At 40.0% G+C, this 18,302-nt stretch overlaps 1 protein-coding gene across 6 annotated transcripts in view; it reads left to right on the top strand.

The window, feature by feature from the left end:
- LOC128705063 (centrosomal protein of 290 kDa) overlaps window positions 1-18,302 on the top strand; it is a 448,876-nt gene that overhangs the window by 136,899 nt on the left and 293,675 nt on the right. For all 6 annotated transcript variants that reach the window (XM_070085555.1, XM_070085557.1, XM_070085556.1 and 3 more), the window contains one exon: window positions 17,608-17,752. In XM_070085555.1, coding sequence (XP_069941656.1) covers window positions 17,608-17,752 — 145 coding nt within the window. The remainder of the gene's footprint in view (window positions 1-17,607; window positions 17,753-18,302) is intronic.

An 18,302-nucleotide genomic window follows, 5' to 3' on the forward strand; every position in this document is an offset into this window, starting at 1 on the left:
CACCTTCTCCTAATTTCCACACTCCGAATTTTCTGCATAATATTTACACCACACATTGCCCTTAAACAGGACATCTCCGCTGCCTCCAACCGTCTCCTCGCTGCTGCATTTACCACCCAAGCTTCACACCCATATAAGAGTGTTGGTACTACTATACTTTCATACATTCCCTTCTTTGCCTCCATAGATAACGTTTTTTGACTCCACATATACCTCAACGCACCACTCACCTTTTTTCCCTCATCAATTCTATGATTAACCTCATCCTTCATAAATCCATCCGCCGACACGTCAACTCCCAAGTATCTGAAAACATTCACTTCTTCCATACTCCTCCTCCCCAATTTGATATCCAATTTTTCTTTATCTAAATCATTTGACACCCTCATCACCTTACTCTTTTCTATGTTCACTTTCAACTTTCTACCTTTACACACATTCCCAAACTCATCCACTAACCTTTGCAATTTTTCTTTAGAATCTCCCATAAGCACAGTATCATCAGCAAAAAGTAACTGTGTCAATTCCCATTTTGAATTTGATTCCCCATAATTTAATCCCACCCCTCTCCCAAACACCCTAGCATTTACTTCCTTTACAACCCCATCTATAAATATATTAAACAACCATGGTGACATTACACATCCCTGTCTAAGACCTACTTTTACCGGGAAGTAGTCTCCCTCTCTTCTACACACCCTAACCTGAGCCTCACTATCCTCATAAAAACTCTTTACAGCATTTAATAACTTACCACCTATTCCATATACTTGCAACATCTGCCACATTGCTCCTCTATCCACTCTATCATATGCCTTTTCTAAATCCATAAATGCAATAAAAACTTCCCTATCTTTATCTAAATACTGTTCACATATATGCTTCAATGTAAACACCTGATCTACACATCCCCTACCCACTCTAAAACCTCCTTGCTCATCCGCAATCCTACATTCTGTCTTACCTCTAATTCTTTCAATTATAACCCTACCGTACACTTTTCCTGGTATACTCAGTAAGCTTATTCCTCTATAATTTTTACAGTCTCTTTTGTCCCCTTTCCCTTTATATAAAGGGACTATACATGCTCTCTGCCAATCCCTAGGTACCTTCCCCTCTTTCATACATTTATTAAACAAAAGTACCAACCACTCCAACACTATATCCCCCCCTGCTTTTAACATTTCTGTCATGATCCCATCAGTTCCAGCTGCTTTACCCCCTTTCATTTTACGTAATGCCTCACGTACCTCCCCCACACTTACATTCTGCTCTTCTTCACTCCTAAAAGATGGTATACCTCCCTGACCAGTGCATGAAATTACTGCCTCTGTTTCTTCCTTAACATTTAAAAGTTCCTCAAAATATTCTCGCCATCTACCCAATACCTCCATCTCCCCATCTACTAACTCCCCTACTCTGTTTTTAACTGACAAATCCATATTTTCCCTAGGCTTTCTTAACTTGTTTAACTCACTCCAAAATTTTTTCTTATTTTCATTAAAATTTCTTGACAGTGCCTCTCCCACTCTATCATCTGCTCTCCTTTTGCACTCTCTCACCACTCTCTTTACCTTTCTTTTACTCTCCATATACTCTGCTCTTCTTATAACACTTCTGCTTTGTAAAAACCTCTCATAAGCTACCTTTTTCTCTTTTATCACACCCTTTACTTCATCATTCCACCAATCACTCCTTTTCTATAGGTAATAAAACAAAAAGTGTGAAATTTGATCAAGAATTGATGAAATTATGCTCCTGCAAATTTTGCTGTGTCAGTGATATTTACGCATTGGCGATTTTACTCACTTTGAGTCTTATTTTCGGCCAATTACATTGATCTATTAGACCAAATTCTTAACTATTTTGCTAGCATGTGTTCCATTGTATCTACTGACCACAAGAAATCACCCAATCAACTATTTCAACTACCCAATAAAGTGATTGGAAATTTGGCTGATTTCACACAAAGTTCAAAATATTCCATTTTCAAAATAGGGTCCAGAATAAACAATGCAGGCATTCCTGGCACTAAAAATAACATTGCCTCTGTTTAATAGTTATGTTTCCAGGCTTTGATTTTTTATTCACTTAATGAATTTTTATTCACACCAAGAAATAGAAGATTTACTGTTATGCAATATTCTAATAATTGTATAAATAATATTAGCACATTTGTGAACGCACATTAGACCCACCAGTTGACGTCTATTGGACGCATGATGTGATTTGTTTATGCTTGAACATTGGCAAAAGTTGAACAATTCTGCTACTTTGAGCTCAATTTAAGCTATTTTCAGTATGAAAACCAATCAAAATAATTTCTAATTCTGTAAAATACTTCCATTCTATCAAATGAGACCAAGAAACTGTGAATGCAGCTGTAAAAACCATATGAAAATACACCACAAAGTCTCTGTTTTAATCCAAAAACATGGTCGCAGTTTTTTTCTCATTATGTACTGCGTGATGCAGGGTTTGTTTTACATAGTGCACACTTACCACATAGATGCTGTGAGCAGTAAATTTGGGCCTAGATATGGCCCAAATTTACTGCTCACAGCTTATATTAATGAACCAAGTTCATGATGTAGTTCTACGGCTTGGACCCTGGCTTCAAAGCCGTAGAACTATAGGATGGCCCCACAAAGGGTTAACCCTTAAACTGCCCAAACATAGAGCTATGTTTGTACCACTAGTGCTCCAAACGTAGACCTACATTTTATTTTTCCTGCCTTCAGATTTGGCACAATTGGTCTGAGATGCCTGGTCAGTATAGAATGGGTCTTAACACTCTGTATGCACAGTATTAAAAAAATATGGGACCACTTAGTACCTTGTGGGAGCACCATTTCAACTGAGTGCCAGCTAGAGCAAATAGTCATGGCAAACATCAGGGATTCACTGATGCCATGTTGTATTAACACTTCCCTTTTAACCCTCTGACTGTTGCGACCCCAAATCCTAAAGTGGCTCTCTGTGTTGCAAAATTTTTGAAAAAAAAAAATGATTTTTTCTAATGAAATGGTAGAGAATCTTTTGCCGATGGTAATGACACCAAAAGTACGAAATTTGATGGATAACTTACAGAATTATGCTCTCGCGAAGTTAGCGATCTCTGCGATGTTTTCACAATGGCGATTTTGCCCACTTTGAACCCTATTTTTGGCCAAGTTCATTGTTCCAGTTGACCAAACTCATAGCTATTTCTTTAGAACTCCATTTGTTCTATCAGTTGAGTACAAGAAACCACCCATTTACCAATTTCAACTACCCAATAAAGTGGTCAGAAATTGGCAATTTGGCCAATTTCACGCAAATTAAAAAGATGCCACCTTCAAAATAGGGTCCAGAATGAACAATGCAGACATTTCTGGCACTAAAATAACATTTTCTCTGTTCATGAGTCATGTCTCCAGGCCCGTCTTATATTACTCTTGCTCTCTATTTTTTAATTTTTATTCACACAAAATATAGAAGATTTACTGTTATGCAGACTACTGCAATATTGTAATAATTTTATAAATAATGTCAACCCATTCGTGACTGCATATTAGAATGGCTAGTTGGACATTTGTTTTCTCTTGAACATTGGCAAAAATCAAACATTTCTACTACTTTGAGCTCAATTTCAAAGTTCTTTTCATTGTGAAACCAATCAAAATCATCTCTATTTCTGTAATGTGTCTTCCATTCTATCAAATGAGACCAAAAAAACGAGAATACAACCATAAATACTATACGAAAATACACCTCAAACTCGGTGTTTTAATTAATCCAAAAACATGGTCGGAGTTTTTTTTTTCTCATTATGCACTATGTGCTGCAGGATTTTTTTTATACTGTGCACTTTGACCACACAGACCCATTCTCTCATATGTGGGCCTACCAGCTTTCTCCTGCTTGATTTGAAGTTGCTAGAATTTTGGAGTATAAATACGTCAAAAAAACACTGGCTCGTAAGACATATATATATGTGACCGAAACAGTCAAAGGGTTAAGAGGAAAGTAATGTTGACCCCTAGTTTAGTTGCTTTGAGATGGACGTGGCCACAAGTGGTTGAGGAAATATCAAAAACCTCGATGATAATCCATGTGCAACATTTGTGCAACATCCTTTCATTTCTGATACCACTGCTAGTGTCATCCTGCCAGAATGTCCTATAACCTTCGACCTAAGTAAAGAGAAGCAATTCTGGAACATGTGTAATATGTATTTGGCAGGCTGGCCGGCTGGGTGGGTTGGTGGGTGGGTGGGTGGCTGGCTGGCTTTGTCTGTCTCTGTTTGTATCTGTTTCTGTCTATCTGTCTGTCTATATCTCTGTGGCTATATATATGTCTGTCTCTGTCTTTATATCTGTCTGTCTCTGTCTATCTCTCTCTCTCAAGTGCAGTGGACCCTCAGTTAACGATATTAATCCGTTCCAGAGAGCTTGTCTTTAACCGATTTTATTGTTATCCGAATTAATTTTCCCAATAAGAAATAATGGAAATCCAATTAATACATTTCAGACATTAAAAAGTATTAAACAAAATAATTTTTTTACATGAAATATATATTTCCCTACACAGAAAACAATGGTACATGAAGAATAAAACAATAACAACATCACACTTACCTTTATTGAAGACATGGTGATGTATGGAAGACGGGAGGAGGGGAGAGGATGAAGTTTACAATTGTTTGGAAGGGGAATCCCACTCCATAAAGATTTCAGGTACCAAGTCCTTATCCTGGCTTACTTCCCTCCTTTGCTTTTTAATGCCACTAGGACCAGCTTGAGAGCCACTGGACCCCTGTTGCTCAAAAAGTTTCCCAGAGAGGTCTGTTTCTGGCATATGATAGCAATTGTGTTGGGAGACACAAGATAGTTCTTCAATATTACATTAATATCAGCTCTGTGGCTTATTTATCTAGCACAGTTTATCTAATATGACATAATAAACGATATTAATAACATAGAAACATGACATATACTCTAGAATGAATAAAATATGTCATTAAGTATGTCAGGAGTGTTGCTGTGTTGTTGTTGGGTGTGTAAGGGCCACTGAGAGCATAAGCCGTACATAGTAGCGGTGGAGGCGGCAGCAGAGGCAGTAGAGACGGCGGTGTTGTCAGTCGCCTTACATAACTCCAACAACATTGGAGGAGTTAGGTTTGTGCTGTCCTTTTTCTATCGATTAATCGCTTAACTTACTTGCTACAGTTAATGTTACACTTTATCGCTGGCTGCTGCTATAGCCTTTATAGACTCCTGCTGCTTTAGTATTGTACATATTGCAGAATCACTGAAAAAGGCACTTTCTCCCCTCTCTCTCAGCCCTTTACCAAAGGGCTGGCTGGCACTAGAAGCTTTCTTTGGGCCCATGGCAGCTTATTTAGCAGTTACAAGCACTAAAAACAATGGAATAATACAAAATGTATCGCATGTACGCATGGAATCATCCGCAGTGGCTTGTAAACAATGGCACACTAGCCACACTGGGGTGGCCGGGTGGCTCAGGTCGCATGGACACATTCTGGACGAATGTCCTTAACTGAGTTTTTTATCATTAGCCGAGCCAATATTTTGATGCAAAAACGTATCGGTATCCGATTTTTTTGCTATCCGATGGCGTCGTTAACTGAGGGTCCACTGTACACATAAGTACAGTTATTATACATAGTGTAAATTATCTAGGACAACCCAAAAATTCCAGTCAAAGTGCTATGCAGTGCTTGTAGGTATAAGGCATAATAAGCATGACTAGCAAGTAATATGCATTTTCATTCGATCAAGAATCAGATGTAGCTCTGCATCATGTGTAATACCTGCTGGTTTACGAGCCGCTCTCTGAGACAGACAAGCAGGCGGAAAGACAGACACACACACACAGGCAGACAGGAAGACAGATAAGCAGAGTTAGACAGACAGACATGTATGTAACAGTGAAAACAAAGCCAGTGTTCCCTGGAGCAGTGTACGTTCATCAAGTGTCACTTCACTGCTGCACTGTCAACAGTTTAGTGACTTTTCTTAACAGCATGCTTCAAGGAGTTTCATATACAGTGGACCCCCGCATAATGATCACCTCCCAATGCGACCAATTATGTAAGTGTATTTATGTAAGTGCTTTTGTACGTGTATGTTTGGGGGTCTGAAATGGACTAATCTACTTCTCAATATTCCTTATGGGAACAAATTCGGTCAGTACTGGCACCTGAACATACTTCTGGAATGAAAAAATATCGTTAACCGGGGGTCCACTGTATACTCTAGCATGTCTAAAACATTGCTGAGACCTATAAATACTTTCTATATATTTCTAGATAATAGTATATGACCAAGGCAGGTGAAAATGTTCACCTGTCAGTGTATTTGTGACTATCTGTTTTTTCATTGTTTTGAATAGTAGTAGATTGTAATACAGTACATCATAATGTAAATTGTTCCAGTGTAATTCCAAATTTCATTGTTTTAAATAGTACTAAACTGTAATACATCATACTGTAAATTGTTTTAAATTGTTACATTGTAATACTGTGATCTTTGTTAACTAATTCAGTAGAGTAATAAGTCTCTACTAGACTTATCAAAACCAAGTAGCATTACCTGATAGAATATTTAATTCTGTACTCACTGTAACTCATCTAATGACAATATGAACTATGTATTATTACCTTAGTAATCTTAAGTTAATCTTTAAGTTTGCCAGAAATGCTCTGCATACAAAGGGGCTTTGGATATGTACACCCAACTATTTTATTCCTCTGTACAACCAAACAGTTTGTCAAAATAAACATCTTAATTATTTTTTATTTTTATTATCACACTGGCCGATTCCCACCAAGGCAGGGTGGCCCAAAAAAGAAAAACTTTCACCATCATTCACTCCATCACTGTCTTGCCAGAAGGGCGCTTTACACTACAGTTTTTAAACTGCAACATTAACACCCCTCCTTCAGAGTGCAGGCACTGTACTTCCCATCTCCAGGACTCAAGTCCGGCCTGCCGGTTTCCCTGAACCCCTTCATAAATGTTACTTTGCTCACACTCCAACAGCACGTCAAGTATTAAAAACCATTTGCCTCCATTCACTCCTATCAAACACGCTCACACATGCCTGCTGGAAGTCCAAGCCCCTCGCACACAAAACCTCCTTTACCCCCTCCCTCCAACCTTTCCTAGGCCGACCCCTACCCCACCTTCCTTCCACTACAGACTGATACACTCTTAAAGTCACTCTGTTTCGCTCCATTCTCTCTACATGTCCAAACCACCTCAACAACCCTTCCTCAACCCTCTGGACAACAGTTTTGGTAATCCCGCACCTCCTCCTAACTTCCAAACTGCGAATTCTCTGCATTATATTCACACCACACATTGCCCTCAAAAATGACATCTCCACTGCCTCCAGCCTTCTCCTCACTGCAACATTCATCACCCATGCTTCACACCCATATAAGAGCGTTGGTAAAACTATACTCTCATACATTCCCCTCTTTGCCTCCAAGGACAAAGTTCTTTGTCTCCACAGACTCCTAAGTGCACCGCTCACCCTTTTCCCCTCATCAATTCTATGATTCACCTCATCTTTCATAAGCCCATCCGCTGACACGTCCACTCCCAAATATCTGAATACATTCACCTCCTCCATACTCTCTCCCTCCAATCTGATATCCAATCTTTCATCACCTAATCTTTTTGTTATCCTCATAACCTTACTCTTTCCTGTATTCACTTTTAATTTTCTTCTTTTGCACACCCTACCAAATTCATCCACCAATCTCTGCAACTTCTCTTCAGAATCTCCCAAGAGCACAGTGTCATCAGCAAAGAGCAACTGTGACAACTCCCACTTTATGTGTGATTCTTTATCTTTTAACTCCACGCCTCTTGCCAAGACCCTCGCATTTACTTCTCTTACAACCCCATCTATAAATATATTAAATAACCACGGTGACATCACACATCCTTGTCTAAGGCCTACTTTTACTGGGAAATAATTTCCCTCTTTCCTACATACTCTAACTTGAGCCTCACTATCCTCGTAAAAACTCTTCACTGCTTTCAGTAACCTACCTCCTACACCATACACCTGCAACATCTGCCACATTGCCCCCCTATCCACCCTGTCATACGCCTTTTCCAAATCCATAAATGCCACAAAGACCTCTTTAGCCTTATCTAAATACTGTTCACTGTACTGTTTCACTGTAAACACCTGGTCCACACACCCCCTACCTTTCCTAAAGCCTCCTTGTTCATCTGCTATCCTATTCTCCGTCTTACTCTTAATTCTTTCAATAATAACTCTACCATACACTTTACCAGGTATACTCAACAGACTTATCCCCCTATAATTTTTGCACTCTCTTTTGTCCCCTTTGCCTTTATACAAAGGAACTATGCATGCTCTGCCAATCCCTAGGTACCTTACCCTCTTCCATGCATTTATTAAATAATTTCACCAACCACTCCAAAACTATATCCCCACCTGCTTTTAACATTTCTATCTTTATCCCATCAATCCCGGCTGCCTTACCCCCTTTCATTTTACCTACTGCCTCACAAACTTCCCCCACACTCACAACTGGCTCTTCTTCACTCCTACAAGATGCTATTCCTCCTTGCCCTATACACGAAATCACAGCTTCCCTATCTTCATCAACATTTAACAATTCCTCAAAATATTCCCTCCATCTTCCCAATACCTCTAACTCTCCATTTAATAACTCTCCTCTCCTATTTTTAGCTGACAAATCCATTTGTTCTCTAGGCTTTCTTAACTTGTTAATCTCACTCCAAAACTTTTTCTTATTTTCAACAAAATTTGTTGATAACATCTCACCCACTCTCTCATTTGCTCTCTTTTTACATTACTTCACCACTCTCTTAACCTCTCTAACCATACCCCCGGCCGGGATTGAACCCGCGGTCATAGAGTCTCAAAACTCCAGCCCGTCATCTTAACCTCTCTCTTTTTCTCCATATACTCTTCCCTCCTTGCATCACTTCTACTTCGTAAAAACTTCTCATATGCTAACTTTTTCTCTCTTACTACTCTCTTTACATCATCATTCCACCAATCGCTCCTCTTCCCTCCCGCACCCACTTTCCTGTAACCAAAAACTTTTGCTGAACACTCTAACAAATTGTGCAAGAAAGGTATAAAATACCGACAATATGAAAGTTAAGACACATGTGCAACATCTGGATATCTTTATTGTAGACGTTTCGCCATCCAGTGGCTTTATCAATACAGATTCTAGGACATATTAGGAAGACAGTAGAACTATATACAAAAGATGAGGTAATCAGTCCCTCGGCCTTGGAGTTAGTGTTCACAGCATCGTGGTGGAGGAGAATCTGGAGCAAAGGCAAGAAGACTGGCGTTTATATAGGCGTCAGTGGAAGGGACGGGCAGCAGACGAGGGCAGTCACTGGTAGGCGGGATTCCCCAGTGGAAGTAGGTCCTTCCCAAAGAGATGGGTTAGTTGCAGCAGCCGTGAAGAAGGTCTTGTAGATGTCCTCTGAACCAAGATTCCATGATGTTGCAGTGTCTGACAAGTTGTGCAAGAAAGGTATAAAATACCGACAATATGAAAGTTAAGACACATGTGCAACATCTGGATATCTTTATTGTAGACGTTTCGCCATCCAGTGGCTTTATCAATACAGATTCTAGGACATAATAGGAAGACAGTATAACTATATACAAAAGATGAGGTAATCAGTCCCTCGGCCTTGGAGTTAGTGTTCACAGGATCGTGGTGGAGGAGAATCTGGAGCAAAGGCAAGAAGACTGGCGTTTATATAGGCGTCAGTGGAAGGGACAGGCAGCAGACGAGGGCAGTCACTGGTAGGCGGGATTCCCCAGTGGAAGTAGGTCCTTCCCAAAGAGATGGGTTAGTTGCAGCAGCCGTGAAGAAGGTCTTGTAGATGTCCTCTGAACCAAGATTCCATGATGTTGCAGTGTCTGACAAGTTGTGCAAGAAAGGTATAAAATACCAACAATATGAAAGTTAAGACACATGTGCAACATTTGGATATCTTTATTGTAGACGTTTCGCCATCCAGTGGCTTTATCAATACAGATTCTAGGACATAATAGGAAGACAGTAGAACTATATACAAAAGATGAGGTAATCAGTCCCTCGGCCTTGGAGTTAGTGTTCACAGCATCGTGGTGGAGGAGAATCTGGAGCAAAGGCAAGAAGACTGGCGTTTATATAGGCGTCAGTGGAAGGGACGGGCAGCAGACGAGGGCAGTCACTGGTAGGCGGGATTCCCCAGTGGAAGTAGGTCCTTCCCAAAGAGATGGGTTAGTTGCAGCAGCCGTGAAGAAGGTCTTGTAGATGTCCTCTGAACCAAGATTCCATGATGTTGCAGTGTCTGACAAGTTGTGCAAGAAAGGTATAAAATACCGACAATATGAAAGTTAAGACACATGTGCAACATCTGGATATCTTTATTGTAGACATTTCGCCATCCAGTGGCTTTATCAATACAGATTCTAGGACATAATAGGAAGACAGTAGAACTATATACAAAAGATGAGGTAATCAGTCCCTCGGCCTTGGAGTTAGTGTTCACAGGATCGTGGTGGAGGAGAATCTGGAGCAAAGGCAAGAAGACTGGCGTTTATATAGGCGTCAGTGGAAGGGACAGGCAGCAGACGAGGGCAGTCACTGGTAGGCGGGATTCCCCAGTGGAAGTAGGTCCTTCCCAAAGAGATGGGTTAGTTGCAGCAGCCGTGAAGAAGGTCTTGTAGATGTCCTCTGAACCAAGATTCCATGATGTTGCAGTGTCTGACAAGTTGTGCAAGAAAGGTATAAAATACCGACAATATGAAAGTTAAGACACATGTGCAACATCTGGATATCTTTATTGTAGACGTTTCGCCATCCAGTGGCTTTATCAATACAGATTCTAGGACATAATGGGAAGACAGTAGAACTATATACAAAGATGAGGTAATCAGTCCCTCGGCCTTGGAGTTAGTGTTCACAGCATCGTGGTGGAGGAGAATCTGGAGCAAAGGCAAGAAGACTGGCGTTTATATAGGCGTCAGTGGAAGGGATGGGCAGATTCTCCTCCACCACGATGCTGTGAACACTAACTCCAAGGCCGAGGGACTGATTACCTCATCTTTTGTATATAGTTCTACTGTCTTCCTATTATGTCCTAGAATCTGTATTGATAAAGCCACTGGATGGCGAAACGTCTACAATAAAGATATCCAGATGTTGCACATGTGTCTTAACTTTCATATTGTCGGTATTTTATACCTTTCTTGCACAACTTGTCAGACACTGCAACATCATGGAATCTTGGTTCAGAGGACATCTACAAGACCTTCTTCACGGCTGCTGCAACTAACCCATCTCTTTGGGAAGGACCTACTTCCACTGGGGAATCCCGCCTACCAGTGACTGCCCTCGTCTGCTGCCCGTCCCTTCCACTGACGCCTATATAAATGCCAGTCTTCTTGCCTTTGCTCCAGATTCTCCTCCACCACGATGCTGTGAACACTAACTCCAAGGCCGAGGGACTGATTACCTCATCTTTTGTATATAGTTCTACTGTCTTCCTATTATGTCCTAGAATCTGTATTGATAAAGCCACTGGATGGCGAAATGTCTACAATAAAGATATCCAGATGTTGCACATGTGTCTTAACTTTCAACACTCTAACACTACATTTTTAAACCTACCCCATACCTCTTCGACCCCATTGCCTATGCTCTCATTAGCCCATCTATCCTCCAATAGCTGTTTATATCTTACCCTAACTGCCTCCTCTTTTAGTTTATAAACCTTCACCTCTCTCTTCCCTGATGCTTCTATTCTCCTTGTATCCCATCTACCTTTTACTCTCAGTGTAGCTACAACTAGAAAGTGATCTGATATATCTGTGGCCCCTCTATAAACATGTACATCCTTAAGTCTACTCAACAGTCTTTTATCTACCAATACATAATCCAACAAACTACTGTCATTTCGCCCTACATCATATCTTGTATACTTATTTATCCTCTATTTCTTAAAATATGTATTACCTATAACTAAACCCCTTTCTATACAAAGTTCAATCAAAGGGCTCCCATTATCATTTACACCTGGCACCCCAAACTTACCTACCACACCCTCTCTAAAAGTTTCTCCTTCTTTAGCATTCAGGTCCCCTACCACAATTACTCTCTCACTTGGTTCAAAGGCTCCTATACATTCACTTAACATCTCCCAGAATCTCTCTCTCTCCTCTGCATTCCTCTCTTCTCCAGGTGCATACACCCTTATTATGACCCACTTTTCGCATCCAACCTTTTCTTTAATCCACATAATTCTTGAATTTACACATTCATATTCTCTTTTCTCCTTCCATAACTGATCCTTCAACATTACTGCTACCCCTTCCTTTGCTCTATCTCTCTCAGATACTCCAGATTTAATCCCATTTATTTTCCCCCACCGAAACTCCCCTACCCCCTTCAGCTTTGTTTCGCTTAGGGCCAGGACATCCAACTTCTTTTCATTCATAACATCAGCAATCATCTGTTTCTTGTCATCCGCACTACATCCACGCACATTCAACCATCCCAGTTTTATAAAGTTTTTCTTCTTCTCTTTTTTTAGTAAATGTCTACAGGAGAAAGGGTTACTAGTCCATTGCTCCCGGCATTTTAGTCGCCTCATACGACACGCATGGCTTACGGAGGAAAGATTCTTTTCCACTTCCCCATGGACAATAGAAGAAATAAAGAAGAACAAGAGCTATTTAGAAAAAGGAGAAAAACCTAGATGTTTGTATGTATATATGCATGTGCGTGTCTGTGAAGTGTGACCAAAGTGTAAGTAGGAGTAGCAAGATATCCCTGTTATGTAGCGTGTTTATGAGACAGAAAAAGAAACCACCAAACATCTTAATCTGAATCTTATTTCAGTACCTAATATTAGTGTCAGAACAAAGATTGGCTATGAAATCACAAGAACTACTTAAATTGTTATTATCAGAACATAACACGATGGAACTCCAGTTTTCGTATTGTCCACATATCGTACAATCTGGATTTAGAACACTTTTTTGGGCAAAATTTTGGTCTGGTTTTTATACGTCCATCCGAAAATTGTACATATCAGATGCGTCCACCTGCCCGGGATGCAGTCAGACTGGCTCTGTCACTGGGTGACTGAGCATTCGTCTGAAACATTTCGCAATTTTTGTGCTTGTTTATTGATTGCGACTGCAAAATAAGCCACCATGGGCTCAAAGAAAGTTCATAGTGCCAGCCCTATGGTAAAGAAGGTAGAAGGTGAGAAACACAATAGAATTCAAGAAAGAGATTGTAGAAAAATACGAAAGTGGCGTACGTTTAGCTGAGCTTACCAGGATGTATGGGAAGTCGAAATCAACAATGTGTTCCATCTTGGCAAAGAAAGTAGAAATTAAGGAAGCTAAAGTTGCGAAGGTGGTAAATGTGCTAATGAAACAGATCACAAACAATTGAAGATGTGGAGAAGTTGTTGATGAGGATCAACCAGAAACAGTTAGTGGGAGATAGTGTTGTGGAGTCGATCATTTGCGAAAAGGTAAGGCAGTTGCATGCAGATCTCGTAAAGAAAATGCCTGGAACGAGTGCTGCTGTTAGTGAATTTAAGGCCAGCAAAGGCTGGTTCAACAGATTCAAGAAGTGTAGTGGCATACACAGTATTATAAGGCATGGTGAGGCTGCAAGTTCAGACAAACGTGCAGCTGAAGAATTCGTTGATGAATTCAAGGAGTACATAGAGGCTGAACTATTCATCCCCCAACAAGTATTCAGTTGTGATGAAACAGGCCTCTTTTGGAAGAAAATGCCAAAGAGGACCTACATCACTCAGGAGGAAAAGGCCTATGAAGGATAGGCTAACTCTTTCGTTCTGTGGTAATGCTAGTGGAGATTTCAAAGTGAAACCTTTACTAGTGTATCACTCTGAAAATCCCAGTGTGTTCAAGAAAAACAGTGTTGTCAAGACTAAATTGTGTGTGATGTGGAAAGCTAATAATAAGGCATGGGTCAAGAGGCAAATTTTCATTGACTGGGTCCATGAAGTGTTTGGCCCGAGTGTGAAAAAAATACCTCCTGGAAAATAACTTGCCACTTAAGTGCCTCCTGGTACTGGACAATGCTCCTGCTCATCCTCCAGACTTGGAAGACCAATTGTTTAGGGACTTCAGTTTTATAACAGTGAAGTTCTTGCCTCCTAACACGACTCCTGTCATCCAGCCCATGGACCAGCAGGTCCTTTCTAATGTCTCAAAACTCTACATGAAAGCACTGTTTCAAAGGTGCTTTGAAGTGACCTCGGACACTGATTGACCCTAAGAGAGTTCTGGAGAGATCACTTCAGTATCAGGAAGTGACTTCCAGGACTTTGAACTCTGCTTGGAGAAAATTGTGGCCAGGTTGTGTCCAAGAGAGGGACTTTGAAGGGTTTGAGGCTGACCCTGTCGACCGTACGCTTGTTTCAGAATGTATTGTGTATTTAGGGAAGTCCATGCGGTTGGATGTGAGTGGCTGGGATGTGGAAGAGTTGGTGGAGGACCATAGGGAAGAGCTAACCACTGAAGAGCTACAAGACTTTCATCTGGAACAGCAACAGACCACAGCTGAGGAAATTGCTTCAGAGGAGAAGAGAGAGGGGAGAAGGTGCCTTCTTCAGTGATTAAGGACATTTGTGAAAAGTAGAATGAGCTGCAAACTTTTGTTGAAAAATATCACCCTGACAAAGTTGATACAAGTTGTATCTGCAACATGTTCAGTGACAATACCTTGTCCCATTGTAGGCAAATCTTAGAGAGATGCTAGAAACAGAGCTATCTGGACAAATTTTTAGTGTGACAGGGGTCCAGTGCCAGTAGAAAACAAAGAACGGAAGTAACCCCAGAGAGGGCTTTGATTCCTGAAGTCCTTATGGGGGGATTCCCCTTCCAAACAATAACCTCATCTCTGTCTCCCCTCCTCGCTTTCTTCAATATGCCAACAGGAGTCTTCAATAAAGGTGTGTAATTTTCATTTATCATTAAAATTAGTCATTTATATTTATTTCTCATTGTTTTATGTATGTAAAACTATAGTTATTCTTTAAAAAATGTATTTTTTGTTAATATTTTTGGGTGTCTGGAACGGATTAATTGTATTTATATTATTTATGGGAAATATTAATTCGTTTTTCATACATTTCGGAATTTGACTGACCTTCTGGAGTGGATTAAGTATGAAAACTGGAGTTCTACTGTAATTATATAAATTAAAATAAAAACGAGAAAAAACTACATATTGGCAACACTTCTGCAAGCGGCAGGACTTTATGTTGCTGTCAAGTGAGCATCCAGTGCCAACTTCACGGTCTTATATCTTGGTAAGTACTGATCCTAAATTTTTTTGTTTTGGTCTTATTACACACAGAAAATTGCCCTCTTTAATTGAAAAAATAAAATATTTGGAGTGCTGACAGTGAAAATGTAGTTCTATGTTTGGACAGTTTATGGGTTATGTTCATTATTTTATTCTTCCCAGACTCACACTCACTGATCACTTTTTTTTAATACTGCTATTTATAAGTGTTTTTTGCACTATAAGTGATGTTCTTTCATTTGATTGTTTACTTTCACTTCTCTGCCAACATCTGGCAATAATTCATTAATAATAATAATAATAATAATAATAATAATAATAATATCTTTATTTACTACATGTACAATGTATACATGCCTAGCTGACATCAGTGACGTACGCTGTACTACTATATAGAAAGCCCCTTTTGTTGTGGGGGTTTTATTAATGGATTTGGGAATGAACACACATGATGGATGGCTTGGTAACTTAAATTAGTTGTAAAATAAGGGAGAGCACTCAGAGCCTGGCACCTGACCTGTCTACTCTCTACTATACCTTGTCTTCATCTGAGCTGCAGTGCCCGGAGGGCATTCAAAGAGTTTGTGATGTCATGCTAGGTTAGCATTGAGTCACATAAGTGAGTGACGTAACGGTCAGTGATTCACGCAGGGCGGAAGTGAATGTAATGGTTACTGGTATGAGTAGCATGAGTACACATAAGTACACAGTACTGACACTTGTTATGCTGAGCTTTTTGGCAAATTAGGTCAGTTTTTTCCCAGGATGTGACCCACACCAGTCGACTAACACCCAGGTACCCATTATACTGATGGGTGAACACAGACAACCAGTGTAAGGAAACACGTTCGATGTTTCCACTCCTTCGCCAGGAATTGAACCCAGACCCTCACCATGTGAAGTGAAAGCTTCACACTATGCTGTTTGTCCATATATAACTCCCATTTATTACACACAATACACTTGGTATTGATTGCAAGATTGTTATCATCCACAATCACTGCACATCAGTACCCTTATCACTCGCAATATTACTTATGACAGTGGTTCAATACTCATCTGATTGTTTACTTCCACTTCTCTGCCGACATCTGGCAATAATTCGCTAGTGCTTTTCGACCATGTATAACACCCGTATATTACACCATTATACACTATGCACTTGAGATTTCCAAGATTGTTTTAATCCACAGTTTAAGATCACTATATCCTTGCACATCAGTAGCCTTATCACTTGCTATATTACTTACGACGATAGTTCAACAGTTGTCGGCCCTCCAAACCTCTCTATCAACTTATTTATTTATTTTTTATTTACTTCAGTTTTCAAGGTATTTTCACTATTTAGGTATCTCATTCTCCAGCACACTATAGTTCACAACCAAACTTTTTCACTGTATATGGGTAGACAACCCCTCAGTACGTATAGTGATAACACGACAGCACTGTGTGGAAACACCATGTTGGCCTACCCCACTGGTTCTTCTTCTAACACTTGTTACTCCTAATTTTATCTTATTTTCTTGTTTTGAACAAGAGTAGTTTTTTCCAAGCTCTTGGAATTATGTGCTAAGCCTTAATCTTATTGACTTCCTCTCATTGATCTATGTTCACTTTTAGTCACAAACAATTTCCTGTAGTGGCACCATAGGCAGTAACAGCCAATATTGGAGCACTGGTTGAGGCATAGCACTCTACACTTGACACTATAATCTATATTTTTCTCTTCAGTGCTGATATTTCCTTTTTGTGGGTTTTTAAATAAGTATATGTACTTTATACATTGCATATGCCTATTTTTTGCACTCTGTCTCCTCTGGGACGATCAGAAAAAAATGCTAATTTAATGGAGTTCAAAGACACATGATTGCTCCACGTCCATGTCAGCATGGGCTGACATGGACAGTGTATGTGATCATTGTGATTCACAAAATATTTTTAAGGTTCTTACTAAAGAGAATCAAGTGTTGATGACCAGGTTGGGCTTAGTATTGTCTTGGGCCTAAAATGCAGCTGCTCTATAAAGCAAGGGGCACCTGTATGGAAAATTGGTCATTATGCCCTTGTGCACTTGCAGATGCTGCTGTTCCCAATGTTTTCTTTCATTTAGCTCTTCACATTTATCTTCTTATTAATTTCATAGACACTTAGACTTGTATGTGATGTTATTGTTACACATCTGTAGATTATTATTGCACTTGACACATACTTTTTAATTGTAGAGAACAGTTGAAGCTTGAGCCTCGTGAGGACATTGATCTGCCCGGGGTGAACAAAACCAACTGGCAGAACAGCAAAAAAATCATAGAGCATCTCACGAATCAAGTCAACAAGTTACAGGATGAGAAAGTCACACTTCGCACAAAGGTTTGACATACTTCCAGGTCATTATTTCAGACAAAAGAAAGAGAAGAGAAAGGTGAAGAATTAAAAAGGGAAAAAAATTGTGGGTGGGCTCTTAAAACTTATTTTGTTGGTGGTGCCTGTGAAAGCTGCTTTTCTGTGCATTATCTGATAGTTTTACTACCCTTCAAAAGTAGTGTATTTTGTATTATTATTCAGTTATACCTACATAGTGTATGTTATGGTTGTGTGGTGTGACAGCCATTCCCAATCCTCCACACCAGTTCCATCCCATAGTTAATCACAAGTGCCGTCTTGGAGTTTGTTCCTCCTCACCCCTTCTGCATGCTCACCTCACCATGTACAGTAGGGCCCCGCTTTATGGCGTTTCGCTTTACGGCATTTTGCTAATACGGTCATTTCAAATTATGACCTAGACTCTCTATATGGCTTCCCCCACCTGACTTTCTAATTTGGTCACTGCACCCCACCCTGTTTGTTTGCATTCTCCATGAGCTCCGTAAGCACCATGTCTCTCCATTGTGTCTGGAAACTCCAAAATTTCAAGTGTTTT

Source organism: Cherax quadricarinatus, chromosome 16 (genome assembly GCF_038502225.1).
Source record: "Cherax quadricarinatus isolate ZL_2023a chromosome 16, ASM3850222v1, whole genome shotgun sequence".
NCBI lineage: Eukaryota > Metazoa > Arthropoda > Malacostraca > Decapoda > Parastacidae > Cherax > Cherax quadricarinatus.